The sequence below is a fragment of the Calypte anna genome, chromosome 1, assembly GCF_003957555.1.
Source record: "Calypte anna isolate BGI_N300 chromosome 1, bCalAnn1_v1.p, whole genome shotgun sequence".
In the NCBI taxonomy this organism is placed as follows: domain Eukaryota; kingdom Metazoa; phylum Chordata; class Aves; order Apodiformes; family Trochilidae; genus Calypte; species Calypte anna.
In genome coordinates, this window is record NC_044244.1 from 190,389,228 (window position 1) to 190,411,681 (window position 22,454).

At 41.7% G+C, this 22,454-nt stretch overlaps 1 protein-coding gene across 3 annotated transcripts in view; it reads left to right on the plus strand.

Moving 5' to 3' along the window:
- ME3 (malic enzyme 3) overlaps nt 1-22,454 on the plus strand; it is a 127,140-nt gene that overhangs the window by 47,096 nt on the left and 57,590 nt on the right. For all 3 annotated transcript variants that reach the window (XM_030457966.1, XM_030457950.1, XM_030457958.1), the window contains 2 exons: nt 18,491-18,624; nt 20,141-20,290. In XM_030457966.1, the coding sequence (XP_030313826.1) occupies nt 18,491-18,624; nt 20,141-20,290 (284 nt within the window). The remainder of the gene's footprint in view (nt 1-18,490; nt 18,625-20,140; nt 20,291-22,454) is intronic.

Here is a 22,454-nt window from a genome sequence, read left to right on the forward strand (position 1 = left end):
TCTGTGTTTTACCTCTGAGAAGCATGTCATCCTGAAGCAGCATTACTTGCACAGAAGGATTACTTTAATAAATATTTTTGAGCTAATTTACTGACTTGGCTGCTGTTGTGCTGAGAGTACTGCAAGGCTGGTGCTGGGGATGAAGCTCATTGTGCTCCTCAGTATTGCTCCTCTGTCGTCCCTGCCTGTTTTCACTGGTTGTCTCTTTGAGACAGAGACTATCTTCTTTTCAGTTAGTTTTTAATCTCCTTCTCTTTTTCCCAATGTGATTTGGACCCTAAGGCTGTGATGTGTGACAGGAGCTGTCCTAATACAAATACTTCTGTGGGTTTGTTCACAGTCCAAAACAAAACTTCAGCATTTACTGAAAAATAGGCTCCTATTCTTTCAGTCTGTCTGCAGCTCTTGGTCCTTTCTGAGTACCTTCAGTGTTGTCTGTGCTGCTGGTAAGTGATGCTCTTTAGTGTAGTAATCTATGCTAAATGCTGCCAGGATGTTTCTGTAACAGACTATGTCACACCACTGTTTTTTTCATAATGAAAATTTATGTTGATTAATTACTTAAAACAAGGAAGATGTTCAAAATGTTATGAATGATAATGTTTCCTGCTTATTTTCAAAGGAGAATTTTACTGAGAATAAAGTAACATTGTACACCCTAGACAGAGACGATGACAAAGATGATAAGTTAGAAATTAAAGCCTACAACTCCTATACTCTCACAAATCATATGTACATTTGACATAACATATCAAAGTAATAAAAAAAAAATATGTCTAAAAGCCTTAGTAAAATCGGGAGACCTTATTTTTTGGTGTTTGAAAGAGACTGAAATCAGAGATGACTTCAGAATAAAGGATATGTAGGGGAGTTTTCCACATGAGAAAGACAAAATGACCACAGTGGAGAAGACTCAAACCTGCAGTAATGAACACAATGAAGAAAACCTTTCTTCTTACTCAAGTAAAGACCCCAGAGGGTCTGGATTACAAATGTAGTGTGAAAGGACAGTAGAGAAACATTAAGATAATTTGGATACTCCATTCCCAACATTCCCATTCCCAAGACTTCTCCAATAACATTTCCATTCTTAGTGCTATGGAACTCAGCAGAATAGATGCAGCCCAGGTATACACAGTGTCTGGCATGGGTGGGCATCACTTTTTGTTGGAGACAGCAGGAGCCACCAGACTCCAGCGTGGGACCACTCTGCTCCAGTCCTGTGGGAGAGGAGGAAACCAAAGTCAGAACTGGCATGTCCCCGTGGCTTTTCCTTCCAGTGTGGTGGGAGCTCTGATCTCAGTTGGAATTTGAGGACTTTCCTGCAAATGTAATAGCACAAGACATGCTACACAGACAACATGTCAGGAGCAGAGCCAGGGATGGGCTGTGAAAAACAGTCTGGAGTGAAAGTCTGCTAAAGACATCTGAGTCTCCTGCCACGTGCAACAAAAGGAATTGGATATTGTGCATCCTTGAGCTTGCTCAGAGGAGGAACCTCAGCATTTTTACCATGTGCAAAGGTTCCTTTCCCCCTTTACCTGGAGGGCTTTTTCTACTGAGGTTGTTTCCAGTCTAAAGGAGCAAAGGACAAGCCATGAAATGGTGAAAAGGGGTATTTGTATTGCCTCTGGTGCAGGCATGGCTGAATGAACTCCTGGTTTGACCTGAAGACTTCCATTTTTTTTTTTTTAAGTTTTTTTTTTTTAACCAGCATTAGGGAATTCCTCACCAGCTTGTTCTTGCAGTAGCCAGGCCAACAATGACAAGAATGTGGAAATCAACTAAGCAATTATATTCACAGTGGTGGTTAACAGCATCCCTTCATCTGAAACAAATCAGTTACAGTCCAGTGAAACCTGCTGTACCTTGTGTGTGTACATAATAGAGCCCTTGTTGTGCATTTTCAGAGCGTGCCGGATCACTTAAACAGGGTCGATGAAAAGCAACAGGAGAGAAATTTCATGTTTTATTGACCAGAGACACAAAAACCTGGATATAATCTTATTTAACCCCTTTCAACACAGAAATCTGCCATTCTGTTTATAAAGGTATTTCTCCAGGTGCTGCAAAACGTTATAGTAATGAAGTCCAGGAGCCTAACTTAGAATTAGCTGTGAACAGCCATAAGCAATTGCCAAGGTAGGAAAAATCAGCTAAGAGATTAAAAATGAGTAGGGGTTACTCTGCTTTTGGTCACCTCTGAAGTCTGCTGTATTTTCTGTACCAGTGGTGTTTAACCTGTGAACCTCAGGAGTCTGGAAATTACTTCTAAACAAATCTGTGAAGTGTGGTCAGGAACACAAGTGCATGTTGCTAAGCAGCAAACAATCTATGGATATACAATATACAATATAGGATTATACAATATGTGAAGAGGAGACTGAGAGGACACCTCATTGCATCTTATTGTTTCATCACTAGGGAAGGAGAAGGAGCAGGTGCTGACCTCTTCTCTCTGGTGACCAATGACAGGACCCAAGGAAATGGTGGGAAGATGTGCTGGGAGAAATTTAGGTCAGATATAAGGAAAAACCTTTTCACTCAGAGGGTGGTTGAGCAGTGGAACAAGACCCCAGGGAAGTAGTTATGACACCAAATCTGCCTAAGTTCAAGAAGGGTTTATATGATAGCTCATGGTGTGATATTTGGGGTGCCCTAGGCAGGGACCTGAGTTGGACTTGGTGATCCTTATGGGTCTCTTCCAACTCGGCAGATTCTATGATTCTATTTCTAAAAGAACTTATAGAAGATAAATAGAACTTGTAAAAGAGCTTATAGAAGTCAGCCAAGTGGCAGTTTGGAAGACCTGACCTCAGATACACCCCCATTCATTTCAGCCCTGACATACACCTAGAGTAGAATTTGATCCTTGGTGTTCCCTGATCTAACAAATCAGGTCCTGCTTTTGTAAGTAAAAGGCATTAATGGTCCCAAGCTGTGCCCCATAGAAACTCCTTGTTTATGGGACTTCTGTTGTTTTTTTGTTGAAACAAGGGGGGAGATGCTTCTTCAGTGTTTTTGTTGATTTAGTGACTGCTAACAGATTTGGGAAGATTCTGCAGTAGGTTTGGTGGCATCCCCCCAGCAGGCATACAGTGAATGCAGCTGACACCTGTTACTGCTGAATTTGTTGTTTGAATTAGTCTCTAGTCTTTGCAATTCTCTTGAAAGTGAAAACAAGCTGGTTCCGAGTGAATTGAATGACAGGATCATAAATGGGAATGCAATGTGAACTACAGGAGCAAATTTTCATGGATTAATGCCCAAATTGTTGTCTCATTAAAGTCCGATGGCAACATTCCCATAGGCTACAATAGGGACTGGGTTTGACCCTAAGAAAATATTCCATCTGAAGCATTTGAGTGTCTCCCAAAAGCCAATTATTAAATCAAAGGCAGCATAATAACTGCTCTGAAATTTATTTCAGGACAAGGAAACACAGTTGGGAGGTCAGTGAATGCTCATCATGTCATTTCTATGGTGACTTCATTGCAAAGCTCAGCATTGGGCTGTGTACAGTGCTGACAACAAGGCTGAGATGAGAAAGAAACTTAAAGAATTGCAATGTAACTGATGAAAAGAAGCTATTTCCATCAGCCACCTCGTCAAGCAACTTGGCAAAGGGGAAGCAGGAAGGTCTCTTCTGGTAACTGACCCCTACTTCGTCCCTCTTCTTTCTATGCCATCAATAGGCACCACCTGGCTCTGCTCCAGGCTCTAAAGAAAGCTACAAGTAATCAAATGGTTGCTGACAAAACCATGCTAACAGAATGTGTCTGTCTCTGCAGTACAGTTTAATACCCATGCATCAATTTTTTTCTTGTCCTTTAAACAAAACAGAACAAAAAAATCAATGGGAAAATAAATTACGTGCCTCCATGTGAAAAACGTGTTACAGTTCCACTGTTGCTCTTTGGGTTTTTTGCTTTTGTGTTCACGGATAAATAGAAGAAATTAACTTCCAAACTGCCATTTTATCATGAACACTTCTGCAATGGCCCCTAGCCTCCTAATTAGTGATTGCCCTGGACTCTCTCATTAACAAAACAATAAATTCCAAGCACATGCACATCCTTCTAATGCGCTGGGAGCCTTGGGAGATACAGAGGAAGTCTCAGAAGGTGAGGAACTTGGTTGTTCAACAAACTACATCTAGAAAACTCACCTAAACTACTAAATGAAGTGGAACCCTGTAATGGAAGCAACTCACTGGTTATGACATCCTGGCACAGAAACAGCATCCAGCTGGAGTACATGAGCTGGAGAGAAGTGCCGGCTCACTGAGGTGAGGCTGGCTGGCCTATAATGAGTGGGAAAACTGATTTTGTATTTTTTCCTTTGTTTTCACAAATGTTTGTTCTCCTTGGCTGGCAGTGCTTATGTATATGTCTGTGAGCAAGTCCTTATTATCAGAAGGCAGCCCCAAAACTTTGTTTTTACTTAAGCAGCAAGTAGTTTGCCTAGATTAATTTCTATATGTTCTTTTATCTTTTTCCAGATGCTTTTACTCTGATTTTATATTATGGCTATTTGGCTAGAAATTAGAACTCTCTTTGGAAGCAATTTTTAATGTTTTGAGGGCTTTTTGTGTAGCCAGTGCCTCTTAGGATAATTATTATTTTTTTTTAACCAAGAAAAGCTAATGTATAGAAGAAGCAAACTACTAGCAGCCACTAGAGAATCTGTAGTTACTTGTTACCTTTCCATTCAGTTGTGGAGGGATCAAGCAGTGCTACATTAAATCTCTGGGATCTGAACACAATGCAAATTAGAGACTAACCCCACACATACATCTTTGATAAATTTGCAGGTTCTGCAATGCATGTATCTAAATACATCTGAAAAATATGACTGTATTTTCATTAAGTAAATTAAAATATCATTTTAAGTAAATAGATTATATTTTTTACTAGTTTTGGTAAAAGAATGGAGAGGGAAAACAGCTCTTTCTTTATTGAACATGAATGGGTTTTCCAAATTTGGTATCTCATGGCATAGACAGGTGCACTCTTCATTGGGTTAAAAAACTGCCTACATGGCAGGGCCTGGAGAGTTGGAGTTAAATCCAACTGGTCACTGTTCACCAGTGGTGTTCTTTAGGGCTCAGTTTTGGAGCCAGGCCTGTTCAACATCTTCATTAATGATCTAGATGAAGGGATTGGGTGCTTCCTTAGAAAGTTTGCAGACAACACCAAGTTGGGTGGGAGTGTTGATCTGCTCGAGGGTAGGAAGGTTCTGCAAAGGGACCTGGCCAGGCTAGATCAGTGGGCCAAGCCCAGTAATATGAGATTTAACAAGGCCAAATCTTGCACTTTGTTCACAACAACCCCAGGCAATGCTACAGGCTTGGGGAGGAGTGGCTGGAAAGCTGCCAGGCAGAAAAGGAGTTTCTGGGGGTGCTGGTCAACACATGGCTGAACAGAAGCCAGCAGTGTGCCCAGGTGGCCAAGAAGGCCAAGAGCATCCTGGCTTGTATCAGGAACTGTGTGGCTAGCAGAGGGGAAGTGGTCGTGCCCCTGTACTTGGCATTGGTGAGGCTGCACCTTGAGTACTGTGTTCAGTTCTGGGCCCTTCACTACAAGAAGGACAATGAGCTGGTGGAGAGAGTTCATAGAAGGGCAGCAGAGCTGGTGAAGGGTCTGGAGAACAAGCCTTGTGAGGAGAGGATGAGAGAACTGGGCATGTTTCTGGCACTAACTTTAATATTTTCATTTTTGAAATTCATTCCAGCAGAAGGATTTACTCATGTCTTTTGGGTTTTGATCCTCCTAGTTGCTCATCTTTGTATTTTTGAAGGGTTGAGTTGCCAAGGCTTTAGGAATAAAAGGGGTATAGTTGCAATTGTCAGGGGTATAGCTGCTGAAGGGAAAGACTTCTGGCCATTTCAAGGAGGTCACACCCTGGATCTACTTGACTTTCTCTGAAAGCCTCTTCCTTGACAGCATGTACACCCCTTGCACCCAACTTTCCCTGGGACACAGTATCTGCCCTGTCTCAGAAAAGCAAACACTGCTCAGAGATCAAGCTCTGTATCAGAATTCAATCTGTGTAACCAAGGGGTCAACCCACTGATTTGTTTAAAAAGGCAAGACCCAAGGTTTATCATTGCTGTCTGGAAACCAGTGGACACACATGAACATAAGGTTGATGGGCTCACAACAGCCACTCTGTGCCAACTGGATTTAATTTGTGGTCTCCAAGTCAGCGTGCACTGAGTTGTCTCACACAGCCCAGAGCAACAAATGCGTGGGAACTGTCTAAAGGATCCTCTGTATTTATCAGTGACAGTATTCATTTATAGAAATCTTCCATGAAAGTAACTGGGGTTACTAATAACTGGGGGAAAAAAAAAAATTAAGTGGCAAGTTTTCTCTATTATGTGGTGAAGTTGCAGTAAGTTTTATCCTGATTACTCAGCACTTATAATTTCTGACTCACACACATCTAATATCAGCTAGGAAAAAAAAAAACAACCAAACCTTTATTCATTAATTAATTGGCAGCATGTGACTACTACAGCCCATAAACTATGTTCACTGGTGTTCTTGAAAGCTCCAAATGATGCACCCTAGAATTAGAAACTTTCTCAGTGTAAGTTGGCATTAATTGTCAGCTCTGCCACTTCTTTGCATTTTCTATGAAAGAAAATCACGAGAGATGTATGAGACTGAGTGAGCAAATTGCATCTGTGTTGTAATAAAGCAGTAGAAAGGGTTTTAGAAAATGCAACTGAGCCTGGAAATGCCAATGGCTAAGTGACTTTCTCTGGGAGCTACTCTTGTGCTGAGGAAGAATGGAGTCAGCTCTTTGGCAGTGCATGACCCTGTTGTGGGGGCTGACATATCCCACAGGCATCCTCCTGTCCACTCCAAGGTTTGAAGAGCTGCATTTTGTTATCCATTTACTGCCCATTTACACTTTGTTCCTCCCTTTCTGCTTTTTTATTATTATTACATTGCTTTTGACAGAAAGACCTAGGAAATGTGTCAAGCTCATTTCTTAACCAGCTGGCTGGACTCACTGGGCACTCACTATGACACTTCTGTGGTCATTACAGCCTTTCAGAGCTGCAGGTTATGATCCTCTTGAATTACTGAGTGCAAGACAGGATATTACTAACAACTGCAAGAAAACTTCAGCTCAGGTACTCCTCTTGCTGCCCTGAGTAGAGCTTCTCAGCAGGAAACCTTTTCCTCAAACAGCCCCCAGTGTTATCAGCTTGCAAACCAACCTGTGCCACTCAGTAAAGGAAAACTCTGATGCCTCCCAGGGACATCTTGTACTGCATTGTGGGTCCAGAGGGATCCATTTGCCCTCATGTAGAGACTGCCACTTCTTTGGGTAGAGATCACAAAGGCTTTGCCAGCTATTCTAATGCTCTTTGGCAAGATTTCAAACACAAAGGTGTAGTCTTAACCACAGACTGAGAGAATGTATGAAAGCACAAGCAAAACACTATAGCACTATACTGTTCTTAAATTGCTGTGAGGTTATTTCAACCAAGAAAAAAAAAAACCTTTCGGTTTGCTTACACAGGTATCATGACTGGGATCCCTAAAGACCTTTTTCCAGAGCATTGTTTTTATTGAAGGGGCTGTTGGTGCATTTGTATTCACAACAGTAAATGATTATTAAATAACTCCCTGGGGTGCTGCTCAGCTCCACGCCTTCTCCCTGAGAGCATCCTTTACTTCATCAGCATCAATAATGGATCAGTCAGTCAAAACTGCTGACCCCTTCTCCTGGGCAGGGAAAGGATGTGGGAAAGGATGCTGTCATGTGGCAGTCAGGCAGAGACACAGCCAGAAAGTAAATGATGGTTAATGGCTGACCTGGCCAAGTTAGCACTTCTGTGAACTGATGGAACAGGAGACAAAGCTTTTTTAAACACACAAGACATCTTACAGACACGTACTCTGACAAGCATGCTTTTAGGGTAAAGGATAATAAAGCAGAGTGTGACTCTCTAGGTTTTGTTCAACACCAAATGTCATGACAACCCAACAACCTCAGGAGTGAGTCCTCCCTCACCCAAGTTTTATGATCATTGCAATAACTTCTCATATTTGAGTTTCAACCCTAGGAGAAGGATCATTGTGTCTGATAAAAAACTAAATAGCCACTGAGAAATGACCATTTCATACTGATACCAAAATGTAGTTTTATTTTCCCCAGAATATAGAACCATACAATCACAGAACAGTTTGGGTTGAAAGGGACCTTTAAAGCTCATCTAGTCCAACCCCCATGACATGGGCTGGGATATCTTCTATTAGATCAGGGTGCTCAGAGCCCCCTGCAGCCTGATCCCTTACTCTTTCTCTGGACAACCTGTTCCATTGTGTCACCAACCTCACTGTAAAAAATTCTTTATATCTAATCTGAATTTACCCTCTTTTAGCTTAAAAGCATTATCCCTTTTCCAGTCACTATGGGTCCTGATAAAAAGTCTCTCTTCATCTTTCATATAAACCCCCTTTAAATACTGGAAGGCTGTAATGACTGTATATAAGGTTTCCATCTACCTTTTCAACTCTGAATATTCGGGGCCTAATTCTTCATTCCTTTCAATTATTTAAAAAACTGAGCAAGTTCAGCATCTTCCCATAGTTGATTTATTCTGGTTCTGCTGTAAGTCTGTAGTGCCAAGAAGGGACCTTGGACCTGATTTTGAGGTGTGTGTTCCTAAAGTTATGATATAAGTCATCAACTGGTTTTGAAGAAAAAAAAGAAAAGAAAAATCAGTGTCCGTCCTGTTATCCTGCATGCAGGTCCTTCACAGGGAGTTGAAAGTGAAAATCACTTAAACATTCCCAGTCTTTGCAGACAGCCTGGCTCTGCCTCCAGTGCTCGATCAGTAAGGCAGCCGTGACTGCTGCAACCCAATTCTGAAGAGCAGGTTGGAAGGTCTGATGCAGCAGCTGATGTCTCCTAACAGAGGCAGGTAAGTGAAATCAATGCTTTACCTGTTGCCTTTTCCCAGTCATTCATATAGGAAATTCCTTTGGGATTGCTGCTGTGTATTCAAGGAGCCTGGGCTGTGTTTGTTACCCTTACTGCAGTCATGCTTCATCTTTGCTTCATTTAGCCAAATTGTTTTGGTTACAGAAGAATAGATGTTCTGTTGGAGGAAGGAAGCTGCTGTGTTGGCCTCAGACAATACTCATCTAAGCAAGGAGAGGCTGGAGTAATTGTGCCAAGGTGGACCCAGAGCAGCCATGCCAAGAACAATATTATTTGCATTTTGAGTTATAGTCTCTAATGGAATCAAGAACAGAACCAGTTTTTTACTTCATTTGAAGTTTTGCCAAAGGGGCGATTTACAGCTTCCCAGTAATAATGAACAGTTCAGCTGTCTTGACCAACGTGTGGTCACGTATGTTGCAAACTTCATCAATATTTTATAGCATCTTTCTGCAGTTCCTGTTCCACAGAAATATTTGTCAAACAGCTCAGGGAATCAAAAGGGTTTTAATCTTAAAATTTAATCTCAGAGTAATTATACTCTTTTTTTTAATTCTTTTTTCCCATTCTGAACTTGGATAACATGTTTCATACTGCCTTTGATTAAAAACAGTTGGAAGAGGAGGGTGGGAGTTTTCATTTTTTAACTTTTTTGGAAAAATCTCAGGGAGTTTATTAGTTATTTGATTTATAGTCTGGTGTAAGTATCTTTCTAGTGCAGTGAGTGCTTTTGAAACTGTAAGTGGTTCAGCTCAATCTTGAGAAAGTGATAAAAATTAAAGCACTTGTATGAAATTAGTGGTATTTTGTCACCTGGAATATTTGGACATAGTTCTGCTCACACCATATGGAAAAAATACAGCTGAAGTTTTGAGGAGCAAAGAAAGTGGAAAATAAAAGGACAGCATCATTGGAAGAATATTTAGAGGTCCTAGGGGGGAAGATGATAGAAAGGATGTATAATTTTGTATTTGTGTTACTGTACAAATTGCAGTCCAGATGCTCCACTATCAGGGCCAAACATGCTGAGTGCTGTGCATTCAACTGCATATAATTTAGAGACAGCTCAAATCAAGTTGACAATAGACCAGGAAAGCAGTGAGAGTGCACACAAAGGTGATGAGAGCTGTAGACACAAAAGGTCAGATCGCATGCATGGGAGCACTTCATGCATCTTCCTTTTTCCTCTCTGTGTTAAAAAGGAAGAAGAAGTTTGTAGTGAATTATTCAGACAAGAAGGAGGATGAGGAGCCAGGTCAGAGGGTAGTCACAGTAGGCTAGCTACTCTCCCAGTGATGCCAAAAGTAGGTTGGACAGTTGGATGATTGATCTCAGCATTTAAGCAAAACATGTGCTTGGAGAAACAACAGCCTCCAAGGTCAGCAAGGAGATTATCTTAGGGCTGGCTGGAGGCTGGATTGGAAAAGGCCATGTGGTTGTGCTACACACATGTGTGTGCTGGAGTAAAGAGAGAGGGTAGGAGGGGAGATGCTTAACGCTTTGAGGAAGAAAATAGAAGACAATCACAGGGCTGAGTCTGTGGAAGGCTGAGAAATGGGAAGAAAAATGTCTAAGATAAGCTGCCAAATGAGGACAGCTCAAAAGGTCTCCTTTTGCCTTCCAGAGAGAAGCTGGACACTCTCAGGAGTGCTGGACACCTTAGTTGCTGTGCTGCAATGTTGTTGGGTGCTGCAGTGTTGAGTGCTCAGCCCCTTGGCCCTGGGCACATCACAATTCTTACAATTTCTCTGTTGAGTCCCAGCATAAGCTGCCTGGGTTGAAGCCCATCAATGGCTTCAGAGTGCAGACAGAGTGCACAAGTGATGAGGGAAAAACAAGAGGAATGTAAATTACTCAGGTGGGAAATTAAGGCTTCCACTGATGTCCTGTGGGATGCTCTGTGTGTACCTGTGTGTGTTTTTTTCCAGTGCAGTTTTTTTACTGAGATGACAGATTTCTTATTTAGAGACTTTTTTTTTCTCATATTCCTAATTTTTAATGGAAAGCATTGTTTTTCTCTAGAATATTTTATCTGATGGGGTATCTGAATGTTGTGTAAGCATCTCAAATGGCCTATGAAGCAGGCATATGTCACAACTCATTAAACAGCTATCAAAACTGTGGTTCAGAAGCCAAGCCTACTGGATTAGATGGGAATGAGTAGAGAGCGTCTGGCACTGCTCAAAGAAGCTGCTGATGCTGATTCCTTTTTAGAGAGCTTTGATAGAAGCATACAAGGACAAGCTGTATGGTGGAGAAAGCACTTCTGATAATGTCAATAACAAGAATACTTCTGGTTTCATTCAGATTAAGATCCCATCCCAGTGTTCTCCCTGTAGCCTGCCAGCTACCTCTATGGCTTTTCAGTGGTATTCAACCCTACAGAGCCATCAGCCATCATCTACAAAGTCTAATTCAGCTCTTACCTGTGTTCAGAGAAACCTCACTTGCTGGAGTGGCAGTAGCAAATGAGATACAAATTGCAGAGTCCCAAACTCACAGCTTGATGCAGTTTGCGTGCGAGCATTAAGTGCCTGAGCCTCATGTTATGTAATTTGCTGTAGCCTCCAAAGGAAGTCAGTGCTCTCTATAGCACAAACCCAAATTTTATGCAACTGTGATTGACATGAGCAGCTACCTGTACAATGGGAGAAGTTTCCAGGCATTGTAAAACTGGCTTCTAAAACTGTACTCTTGTAATGTTTTTGGATCACATTTAAACCTTAAAATTGCCTTGATCTTTCTTCTCAGACATACTTGCTTGTTCAAATTGAGGATAAAGCCTGGTTTTCATAGACTTAGGAATGAAAGCATAATTTATGCTGAATTCTTCCTGTCTGGAGGAAACATCATATCTGGGAGAAACGAGGGTCTGCAGCATCAGAGAAACTGTCACACTCTGACAAAAAACTGGGTTTTGTGCATGGCCAAACTTGCAGAAACTGATTTTATCCTGCTCCCTCTCCCCATGAGGTAAAAAAATAGCACTCCCCCAGCTGAGATAGGGACCGGAGAGAACTACAGACTTCTCGTTTCTGTCCTGGACACTTCATTTCACTCACTCATTGGCATAAAAGGCAGGACAGTCATAGGTGTAAAACAGATGTGGAATTACACAAGGAGGCTGGGAGTCATAGAGAGGAGACACCAGGCTGTCTTCATTTTCTTGGGAGAGTCAAGGCACTGGGATCTGTGTCTCGGGATCCCATGGGATAATTTTGATAGGGGGCTGAGAATTTGGGGTTTGCTTCAGGAATCTGGTCATGTGCTTGGCTGCAGCACAAAACCTGATGTCCTCATTACTGCTTGCTCCATCTGGCATCCTTCCTCTACCAAATATTTTGCTGTACATGAAGAGGCAACCAAAGAGGGCTTTGTGTTTTAGGTTCATCCAGGCACAGTCTTTTATTCTGTTCTTTGCATGTGTCCATGCACCATGCATCCCTCCCTGTTTGGGATTCTCTGTTACTCTATTGATCCTAATAATTTCTCAGGATTTCTCTGTTTTTATGACGATGACACCAGGTTTTTCTGCAGCATGGCAATCCTGTTCTCCATGCAGGGATTTTATTTATCTCCCTTGCTGAAAGACATTAATGCTTGTAATGACATTTTTTATTTTAGTTAATAATTAATGATTATTAATAGGCTAATCTATTTCTCACTAAAGCCAAAGAGGTATTCTCAGTAGCATGAATAGAGCTCAGTGAGGATCATTATATTGTTTTTGTAGAAAGAAGCAAGGCATTGAATTTAGCCCAGAATTTGAATTTCTTTAGAAAACAGCTGCATTTTGTCACCTCTTGGCATTAATTGCCTGTCTTCACCTTTTCTTTCAATAGAGGAATGATGCTATTTTCAGCCATCTGTGAAGTTCATAATCCTTCACAAAAGCAGCCTGATAAACCAGCTGCTCCCTGGGGAAGTTTGTCTAGTTGAGCTTTAAAATTTTGTTTTTCTCAGTGCAACAGAATCTAGTTTGTAGACAAAACACATACATTTTCTAGCATATGAGGGGTTTTTTTTTTATTCTTTTTTTTCCTGTGGAAGAAAAATTGCTGCCCACAAGGCTGGCAAATGGTGAGAAATAGTATTAAGTTCTCTGCTTAATTTGGTATAGAGCTGTAGCCCTGCAGTCTGAAATCACACTTCAGGTCTTGAGGAGTTTGGCACTTATATTGTTCCTATAGATTAATGGAAAAAAGCCTTGAAGGCATTTGGTTTATGAGTTTTATTTATTGAAGTAAACCTCCTCTAACAAGTGAGTACAGGATAGCTTTGCTTCTTCTTGCCTGTGACCCTATCACATCTTGCCCATCACATGACCATTAGGGATGTCCTCATCAGGAGAACACTCACTTCTCTCAGATAAACCATGCAGGATCAGGTCCCTGGTCAGCAAAACTCTGGGACTTTATCATGCTCCAGTTCTGCTCACTCTTATCTTGGTGTAAATCAAAAGTCGCGAATGTAAGGTGAGGTAAAAATGAAAATAATGATGGTAATATGTCCATCTAATCCAGTTATATGGAGTTACTTGTACAAAACAAAATAGTTGCTGGGAAAACCTCATTAATAGTAGGGACAGCTTCTGTTGCAGTTCAGTTAGAGGATATTGTTAAAGATGGGTCCCTGGGAACTGAAAGAAACACAAAGTTGAGTTGGAGGTTTTTGTAGTGTTCCCAGTCTCTTTGGGAGGGTAAAGAACAGCAATATGAAAGAATTAGAAATCCCCAATTATATCACTTTGTAACAAAAGGGATGTCCAAGAGAGTGGGATTTTTTTCAGCTAGTGACTGGAACCAGGAAAGAGGCCTAGACACTATGAGAAGTGTTTTGAAATAATGGTCAACAAAAAGTTTGCCCAGCAATAACTCCTGAGAAGGCAGGGTGAGGAGTCTTTCCAAGCTTCAGAGAATACAGACCAAACAATACCTCACCCACAACCCAAAGCATCATGTGTTTGGATTTTTCCAAGCTAGAGAGCAGAAACATACAAATTAAAGGTAATCACAAGCTACAAGATATTTTATATGAGAAATTAATTAACATGAAAAACTAAGGGATTGACCCTTCAATGTGCTTCCTGCTGTCTTTTTATGTAAATAATATTTTCATTACAGCTTTTCCATGGGATGCAGTTCAGGACAGGGCCTGTGGCAGTTCATCCAGCCCAACAAGAGGAGTAGCTGGGAAGGAGAACTGTGAAGAGGGTTACCAAGTCATGTGGAGCTGAGGAAGCCACAGTAGGATCTGATCTTTGTAGAAATGCCTCATGGTGTAGAAAATGGATATTTACTGTTGTTCTCTGCTCCCCTGCATACAGTCTCAGTGGGGAGTAGTTTAGCTTTTGGAACTGAGCCCCTGTGGGAGGTACTTCTGCTTGTGGACAGTCGAAGTACATCCTGGCTGTAAAACTGGACAGGTGGAAGTATCTATGGAAAACACATTGCAGGAAAAATCTGTACGGAAGAAGCTTATTGAATTCCCTGACTGTGAGGACTTCCCTGCCATAGCTGTTAACATATCAATTATAAAGGAGAAGCAGATGAACTGTGCTGGCTCCTGCATCCTGCAGTGGTGATCCCTATGTGTCTGTATTTCCACCACATACCCGTTCAGCTTTCTGTTGTTACCAGACTAGGAAGTTCACTTTTCCAGGAACTGTTCCCAAAGTGTTGTGAGATGTTCTCTAATCCTTGTTTACTCAGCTCAGAAGCTGCCAGGTCAGCTTTTAATTGCATGGATTAGGGACTGTGGTCTCAGAAGGCATGCTGAGAACAACAACTTGGGACCCAGCATTACAGAGGGGGATAGACTGCAACTGTACAAACTGTGTAAACCTCTTGGTCTGGCCATCCAAGCCACCCCACAGCCTTCCATGTGCTCTGGCTGCCAGTTGCAATTGACAGTGTAGGGCTATTGAAGGGTGAAGTAAGCCAAGACTTAGCTCCAAAAGGATGCTGAGCAGCTGGAGGTGTTCTGAGCTGCAGTGTGCTCTGTATGTTCTGCACTAGATAATGCCTGATTAAGCACTTGTTTAAGCCTCCACTGCCCAAATGGCAGTTTCCTGATATCCCAGGAACTACTCTTTTCTGTCTTTGTTCCCACCTTCAGAAGTATGGTCTGTAATGAGTAAATGATAAGGCTAAGCCATACTTGCATCCCTCCTGCTTGTATTCAACCCTGAGTGCTACACCCACTTCTCACTGCTGGACAGTGCAGGTGGTGATAAAATTAATCATTATCTGGGAGTTGGCTTTGACCTTCAGTTTGTAAAGTAATTGGGTTTTATGGACTGGAGCTGCAAAGAGGGAGCTGCCACATAGCAAACCAGGCACTGTCGACAGTAAGAACACAGATTCATTTGGTGTTCTTTGCAGGAAGCCCTTTTCCTCACGACCCCCCTGGCTTAGCCCCTGTGTAGCTTGAAGCCTTGTAGGCAGCTGATATTTTTGCCTTTGTTTTTGGGTAGTGACATAGCATCTGCCCTCTCCATGACAACTCATTTCCCATACATTTAAAAATGAATCAGAGCACCTGGCTTTAGCTCGGCAGGGCTGTGGTTCACCATCTAATAATTAGACCTTTTAAATCCAGAAAAAGAGTGGTACAATACGGCTTTCAGGCAGTCTTAAAAAAAAAATATCCAGCCCTAAAAGCTTTAATCTTAAACATAGCAATACCTCAGTGAATTGCAGCTTTTGATCCAGGGCAGAATGTGTTTCCAAATTCATTTCACGCTGTGCTGTTTCAGTGAATGTAACCACTTCACCCAGGGGTCCTACTCCTAGACCTTCTCAGAAACTTCAGAGAGCAGCCTTCAAAGTTAGGCCAGTTTCTGTTCTGGTCCCAGCCCTGCCACAAAAACACCATATGATGGACCAACTCTGTGCTTAAAAGTGTTTTGGAGATTTAACTGGTGGTGAAGGCAGAAAGTTCCTCATTGCATAAGGTTGCAATTGCACCAGTGTAGCTCAGCTGGATGCAATAGATGCAAACGCGTGGTGAGCTGGAGATGCCATAGATTAGCATGACCATGCTTACCTTTGGACCTTTAAGAGCACAGCTGTAGTTGTGTTAAACAGTTTAACCTGTTCTCTCAATCCAAAAGCATACATCCATGTGCATAGATCTCCCAAATGCTTAAGATTCAAGTTCAGAATCTTGAGTTTGCAGTGTCTTGAAGTAGTGGGTCAGCACCGGAGAGGACCAGACCCTTGCCACTATGCAGATATAAACCAGCCAGAAATTAAGTGCTGAACAAAGTCAGACCAGTGGCGTGCACAAAAGTCCCTCCCAGCCCAAGTTATACCAACGAAACATTCTACAACTCCATGCTTCCTTTTGACCCCACTCAATTTTATTAATCATTACATTAATTCCCAATACCACTGCAGGAGTTTTCCCAGTACACTGTTAACACCTTTCAGCCTGGTGAGTCCCCCTGCCCCCCCCCAAAAAAAACAAAAAAAAAGAAAAACCCACAGCAAGCCTGAAAGACAAGTGAGCAACTACAAGTGCTTCACCTTCATCCATCACAGCTCACTCCCTGCCCCTGGGTAAAGGGAAGCTGGGTGCTCCTAAGCACCCTGTGTTCTTGCAAATGTCATCCAGGCAGAGGAGAGCTCTCTGAAGAAAAAAATGGGGGGATATTAGTGGGCATTCAGACTCGTGTTTCTGTAAGGTGTCACATTATTATGAAGAGAGATGAGATGAGTTGAAATACAGTATTTTTTTCTTGTATTTGGTGTATGATTATTTGATGCAATATTTTCACTATTTCACTGGGTGTAAAATAACACTGGGTGTAAAATATAATTTCATATAAAAAAAAAATACCTCAAGATTTTTTGTGGCTGGAATCAACAAAGCCTATAATGCTGTGTTTCTGCCTTTTCTGCCCCTTTAAGAAGAGGAACTGCCACTGGTTTACTTTTATTGCTGAGCTTCATTTCTGCACCAAGGGATGAGCAGGGGTCAGGTCTGTGACCCTGATCAGCCAACCTTTCATGTGGTTTTTTCTAGACAAGCAAGCAGAGTATGTAGTGCAAAATATTTCTGTATCCCATTATCTATCCTCCATGTTCAAAGGTCACAGGAAATAAATGGTTTGAAACTGCATCTTTTTTTTCCCATTCATTGCAGATAAACTTTGACATTTGCAGTAGCTGTGTTTTTCCTTCCATCGTACAATATTGTCACTGTAAAAGCCAAATACTGATGCACTGCTAATGTCCAATGTTGATTTTAGTTTAGTATTTCAGAAGTCTTCAGCCTGAACATTACAGATGGTTGCAAGTTTTCTGATGAGAATGTATTGGGGGATTTATAAACTCAAAAATGATGACTTACAAAAACTCGAACTTTATCTTGAAGGAACATACCAGTTCTGCTCTGAAACTCAGGTCCAGGAAGGAAATAGGTGAAACATTCAATGATGACCACAAAGACCTTTATGCCATTTCTGGGTTAGACAACAAAATCTTAATCTCCTGACTCCTGAGCTACTGCTCACTCCTCATCTGCTGGCTGGATGAGGAATGATTTCTCTCTGCCATGTTCAAAGATTTCAAAAATACATGGCTCTATCTTGATCCAAAGCAGAAAAAAAAAAAACTATGAAAATGCTTGTGGAATAAAGATTGCTTTCATCTCAGATGTCCTGGAAACTGAATTTACTTCTGAAATATATGAAGGTTTGTTTCTTTTTTCCTAGTTTGCACCGCTGCACAATTTTGTAACAAAAGAGGTGCCACACTATGTGCTAGGCAGGGATCTGGGAAACAGGAGAATCCATTTCAGATCTTCCCTCTGTCCTTTTACAGGCTACTTGACCTGGCTGATATGGTTTGACAAACATTTTCACCAGCATCTTCACCACCTAGAAGTTCATGGCCCTTCCAGCAGTCCAGCCCCATGGCTGTGTGTCCCCAGGGGCTATGCCCTGGGTTCCCAGTCTCTGTAGAGCAGTCCATGGTGTATCATCAGCCAGGGGAGCTGCTCTGAGCTCAAATGACCTGGTTATTTCTAATCCAGGTACTTCCTTTTGCTGAGTAAGCATGTGACTGCACACATGTTGCTGCTGGCACAGCCATTGGGATGGCACAGGGACAGGAACAAGCAACAGGAGGCAAAGGAAGGCTGCCAAAACCAAGTTCATCCAGATATGTCCTCTCTTGTTTCTCATGCAACATTAATGGCAGTTATTTGTCATAGAGAAACACTAAATTCCTGGAAGAAAATAGCAGTTTAACAGCTATGTCGTCATAAAGCTGCCCATTAAGATTAAGACCAACCACATTCCAATCCTGGATGAGTGTGAATTATCAGAACCCCTCTGATGCTGGGACTGCTAATCCAGACGCTGTAGAGTCTGGATGGTGCAAGCCCCCAGCTGTCCCTGCAGCCAGGATTTCCTCCAGGGCCCTGGGAGCTTCATGTTGTTGCTTGCTTTCCTCTTGGTTGTCCTCTGGTAGTGCATATCATGCTGCTTGAACATGCCTTCCTCTTTTCTTCCTAGGGAATGGCTTTTACACTTGAAGAAAGGCTTCAACTGGGAATTCATGGCCTCCTTCCTCCTTGCTTCTTGAGCCAAGATGTTCAAGTCCTCCGTATCATGAAAAACTTCGAGAATAAATCTAATGATCTAGACAAGTATGTAAAAAGCATCTTATTTTCTCTTCTGTCCCCCTTTAGTTTTCAGTTCTTTAAAGCCCTCAGGAAGACTTAAGGATCTTGCTTCAAACCACACAGCTTTCCCTTAGTCCCTTTTTTTCCAGCTGTCTGTGCTTTCCAGCACCAGAAGTGTTTATTTTGGCCTGTCTGCCTTCCCCTCTCTTATATGCCACCCCAATCCCAAAAGGCACTGATAAGAGCTTTTTCTACCACCACATTGCTGGAGAACTCCAGTATCTGCCTGGCAATTCATTATACTTCTGGTACAAACACACGACAAAAAGGCAGTCTCTGCCCCACTGGCAAAGTGAACACAGAGAATCCTAGAAGCATAGAATTGTTTGGGTTGGAAGGGATCTTAAAGATCATCAAATCTAACCCCCACTAGACCAGATTGCACAAGAGTTCATGAAGATAAGTGCACATAGTGCATATATCCACCTGTGTGCTCATCAATTCATTCACTGTGATACTAGTAGGCAAAATATTAAAAATAAAATACATTAAAAAAACATTGCAACTCTGTCTGTCTCAGTTGCTACTGCTCTGGGGTCTGAAGCAGCAGGACTCGCCCCCCCTGAACAGCAATTCTATTGCATTGGCTTTTCTGTGTCACAAATCACAGAATCTCAGAATGTTAGGGCGTGGAAGGGACCTCAAAAGACCATCAAGTCCAACCCCCCCCTGCCAGAGCAGGATCACTTCTTTGTCAGTTTTGTGAATTTTATATTGTTGGCATTGTGCACTGACAAGTTACTCAGAAAGAAAATTATTTGCAATCTCTTTTTACTTTTTAAGCTTTTCATTTTTCTGGCTTCGCTTGGACAAATCCAATCTTAGCCAATGAAGTGTTTTCAAGAAAGGAAACTTAGGAGAAACTTAATGTAATGATCACTAAGTGATAAAAGCCTGGTGATGCATGTGTAAGTCTGGACAACACTAAGAATGAAAGGTTGATGTAACACTTTGATTTTCTAAATCGAAGCTTTTTTTGGTTTTCTTTTTTAATATGGAATTTAACTGTCCTGTGTTTTGTGAGTAAGTAATTGAAGATGTGGGACAATGGAGAGAGGTTTTGTGGAAATATTTTAGGAAAGATAGTGCTTTGGAATGTGCATACTAGATATTGTATATATGCAAGTTTAATCTTCTAGATTGCACAATAGATTTTTATAATAAATGTAATGTCCCATGTAACCTTGAAGTCTACTTTTGAACTTTTCCCTTGCATTTGTTTCTGATGCAAATCCTGGCATTCTGAGTGTGCAGATGGGTCTGACTTCCATCTCTCCCAAGCCTCTGTGAGCTGTCAGTGAGGATGGTGGAGCCAGGATGTCCGCTGGGAAGTTTTGCTCAAGGTATCTGCTCACAATGTAGCACTGAGGAGTGTCAGGGCTTGGGAGAACCCAGTACTTACCAAGTGAGCCAACTACTGCTTTTTATGAAACTGCCAACTGTAAATACTAACATGTATCCATTTGATTTTACTTTTAAGGTATATTATTCTTATGACATTACAAGACAGGAATGAAAAGCTCTTTTACCGAGTGCTGACCTCAGACATCGAGAGATTCATGCCCATCGTTTACACCCCAACAGTTGGCCTGGCTTGTCAGCAATATGGTTTGGCTTTCAGGAGACCACGGTGAGTGAAGAGACCATTCTTGCCCCTTTTTTATTGACCACCCATCTTTGTGTGGGAAGTCCAAAACATCAAAAACTCAGCCCCTCATCAAAAGATGGACCAGCAAGCAGCTTCGTGTGTGTACGTTTGATGATGAGCTGGGGAGTGGAGTATAACTCTGCCTTCTTCCTAGAGACAGCAAACAGTGGTTTTGTTCTCAGCCAGTGCTGTGCAGTCTGTGTAGCTTAGATCCAAAGAGCTCTCTGAACTTAGGGCTGCACTGCTGGGGAGCACCTCAGGAGCACTGAGTGCCTTCTGCAGTGCTGGCATTGGAGTAGTTGCTGGATTTGGGATATGTTGTGCTGATTATGAATTTTTGTATGCACTTCCACTAGCCACCCTGCAGAGATCACTTTCATAGGAGATGATGCTCTGCACTAGTGCCTTTTTTTTGCTGCTCAGAACAGTTACTGTGTAAATTCATGCAACATTAAACACTGTGGACCATGCTGGAAGGCCCTTTTATGCCTAATTCTTTTTAATGATTAATGTTCAGATAAAGCCCTCGTTAGCATTCTGAAATATTTTTTTTCTAGCCTGAAAATTCAGTGGTAAAGCTCAATTTTCTTTGCAAGCTTTTTGGTTTTTTTATCCTTGAAATACATCAGTAGACAGATAAAAACTAGTTTTTGCTATAGAAATATGCAAAGTAAAAGAAAGAAATAATAATGGTTTCAAAGCATTCACAACTGTGAGATTTAACTGCAGTTTCAGCTGAAAATAGTGTGATGGATGGGGAAACTAAGGCAAGCTCACCTAACTGACTCAAGGTCATAGTAAGGACCCTGAGGCAGACCTTGAAGATGTAAGCGATGTGTAGACCGATCATGAATAATGTATTATGGATAATCTCATCTTGGCAAAAATGTTTACATCGTGTTTGTCATCAGAATTTCTAGTAAAGCCAATGTATCCCTTCCCATGAGCTGCTCCTCAGCATTGCTTTTTTGGCTTATGTCTGTCCCTGGTAATTCTGTTCTGCTCCCTAATACCCAGGTTTTAGATCTGCAGGCCTGTGGTGGAGTCATTCATCCAGTCAAACCTTGATCATATCCCCTCTTCCTATGTGCAGGAGGAAACCAAAGAAGGAATTGTCCTTTATATGGGCAGAGGACATTTCTTCAAGGCAAGAGTAAAAGTTATCAGAGATAAGAGTCCAGAGTCTATCCCCAGATATTGAGCTGTGAGCACTGTCAGGCAGAAAACAGCACACTGCTGGTTCTCAGCTAATCAAGATCCACAGCAGGCAATTTCTGCTGTACAGCCTCTCTGTCTCTGCCTTCAATCTGCCTTTATCTTGCAAGATGTCCAAACGATATTCAGGAACTTTGTTTTTTATTTTGCATCCCTGCTGTTACCCTCAAAAAAGCAGGGTTGTCATTCTATACACTGGACTCTTTCTGTGGTTGTTGCTGTTGAAGAAATCCCCTTCCTGTAACTCAGCTCTTTCTCATGTTTTAAACACATAATTTTACCAATGTGGTAAGAACATCTGTTCTCATTGCCTGATATTTTTGCTATTGAATTTGGGCTGTTCTGGATTCCAGCCCGTGGCTTCTGAAGGAAAGGACAAACTATCATGTCCTTAGTATACTGAATTTCCTATGGCAGGGAGTTTGTTTCTCTGAAGATGAAAAGTGAATTCCAGCCTGGCCTCAGGTTTGGTTTTAATCAAGGCTGCTTTAGCAAAAGTGTGGTTCTGTGCCATAAAGAAAAGAGCTATTATAATAATTTAAAAGTTATGAGATTAAAGTGAAAAGCATTAACATGTGCTTTTTTCATAGATCTGACTTGTAATGTCTTGCAGTCTGTATTTCCTCTCCTAGAGCATATTATGCTTTTAAGGACTGTCAGGCACTGGAACAGACTGTCCAGGGAAGTGGCTGAGTCACCATCCCTGGAGGTATTTAAAAGACATGTTGTAGATGTGGTGCTGAGGGACATGGTTTACTCTTGGACTTGGCAGTGCTGGGTTTATGATTGGACTCAATGATCTAAAAGTTTTCCAACCAATCATTTCCAAAATGGTCCTGTGTATATCAGGACCCAGCCTGCAACACACATTTCAGGGTAGGATGCCAACACTTTCTGCTAAAATCATTGGGACCTGCAGGTCTGGGCAGCT